We start from the raw sequence: 1,568 nt of genomic DNA, 5'->3' as shown, positions 1-1,568 counted from the left end.
CTCTCTTTGATGAACTGGAAACAACTGGAGACCTCATTTCACAACTTAGTTTATGTGACCCACTATTTTTCCAGGATGATCCTGTACTGGAAGGAGTCTTTGAATATGAGATCTGGGAGGTCAAAGGTATAGGTTTCTTACTGTCAAGTGTATTTTTATCAGAGATAGTTTGTTGAAAGTTACTGTCCAAAGGTGAAGAGGTCCCATCCCAGGTAGAAATATTAGTGCTGATCCCTTCAGATTCAGTGCTCTCATTTAGGCTAAGATCATCTTCTGTCATCTCTTCCCCAAGAGGTTTTTCAGTATCTTTGGATGAATCAGTCTTACTCTTATCAAGCACAGTATCACAAACTGTTGGATCAAATGGTGCAACAACAGTCACTTTTATATGATTCTTTTCTAATACAAGGTGCCTATTTAATGGTTTAGCAGGAACTGGCTCATGACCAGCTGATGTATTTAGTTGAGGTAGTTTGAAGAGGCCGGGGGTCTTAGCTGCTGGTCTCAAGCTGTATAATGATTTTTTTTCTTGGGGAGTTTCAAGTAAAATTTCACTCCTTTTTTCTCCATTCTCATGCTCATTTGACGGCTCATCATTCTTCAAGAACTCTTCAATCTCTTCTTCATTTGATGAGCTATCATCTTTCAAAAGCTCCTCGATCTCTTCCTCAGTGAGACTGAAATGGCCGTCATCTTCTTCTCCATCAGAGAACTCGAGCAAGGAATCATCCAATTCATCCTCATCCAAGGAGCTCCAAGAAAATGGAGCATTGTTTTTAGGTAAGAAAGAGGCACCAGCAGACTGCTCAGAGGGCATCAGTGAGCACATCATCTCTAGAGAAAGAAAAAGGAAGTTCCATTGAGGAATAGGAAATAATTTATACAATGTTAACCCACTATAGATAGGGATGGCATTCTAATATTTAAAATTCTTTTCCCTGAAATTTATGACATGAGAAAAATTAAAGATACTTAACCTTACCAGAGTCATGAAAATGCATTTTAAAACTTTTTCTTATGAAAATGGTAAATACTAAGATGACATGAAATCTTCACCAGGTTGGTGAGGATATGACAAGATAAGCACTTTTACACAGTAGCGGTAAGAATGTAAGTCAATGTTTTTGCAAAAAGTAATATGGCAAAACCATCTGACCTAGCAATTTCACTTCTGGAAATGTAATGTACCTATTAGAAATACACATGGGCCAGGTATGGTGCTGCAAACCGGTAATCCTAGCACCCGGGAGGCTCAGGCAGGAGGTCTGCTGCAAGTTTGAGGTGAGCCTGGACTACACAGTGAGCTTAAGGTGAGCATGGAATACATAGCAAGACCCTGTCTTTTTTTTTTTAATCTTTATCTCTCTCTTTTTTTTTTAACATTTATTTAGAGTGTGTGTGTGTGTGTGTGTGTGTGTGTGTGGCCAGCTCAACCCACCAGGGGGCAGGGCTGGCTGGCATGTGGTGCTGGGGGATGGAACCGCAGTCCCTGTGCTTTGCTAAGCTTGTTCCAAGTAGGTGCTTTAGACCACTGAGCCATCTCTCCAGCCCCGACCCTGTCTTTAAAA

At 40.6% G+C, this 1,568-nt stretch overlaps 1 protein-coding gene across 1 annotated transcript; it reads right to left on the bottom strand.

The window, feature by feature from the left end:
- Positions 1-4: 4 nt before the first annotated feature.
- On the bottom strand, positions 5-832 carry LOC101571470 (S100P-binding protein; the record flags this gene model as incomplete). The annotated part of the gene is made up of 1 exon (XM_004648851.2): positions 5-832. A coding segment is annotated over exon 1 (828 nt), but the record flags the coding sequence as incomplete, so codon positions are not given.
- Between the last annotated feature and the right edge of the window lie 736 nt (positions 833-1,568).

This window comes from Octodon degus, unplaced genomic scaffold (genome assembly GCF_000260255.1).
Source record: "Octodon degus isolate 3935 unplaced genomic scaffold, OctDeg1.0 scaffold05575, whole genome shotgun sequence".
NCBI lineage: Eukaryota > Metazoa > Chordata > Mammalia > Rodentia > Octodontidae > Octodon > Octodon degus.
Note: the sequence above shows the minus strand (reverse complement) of the source record. Positions and strands in the feature narration are given on the sequence as shown.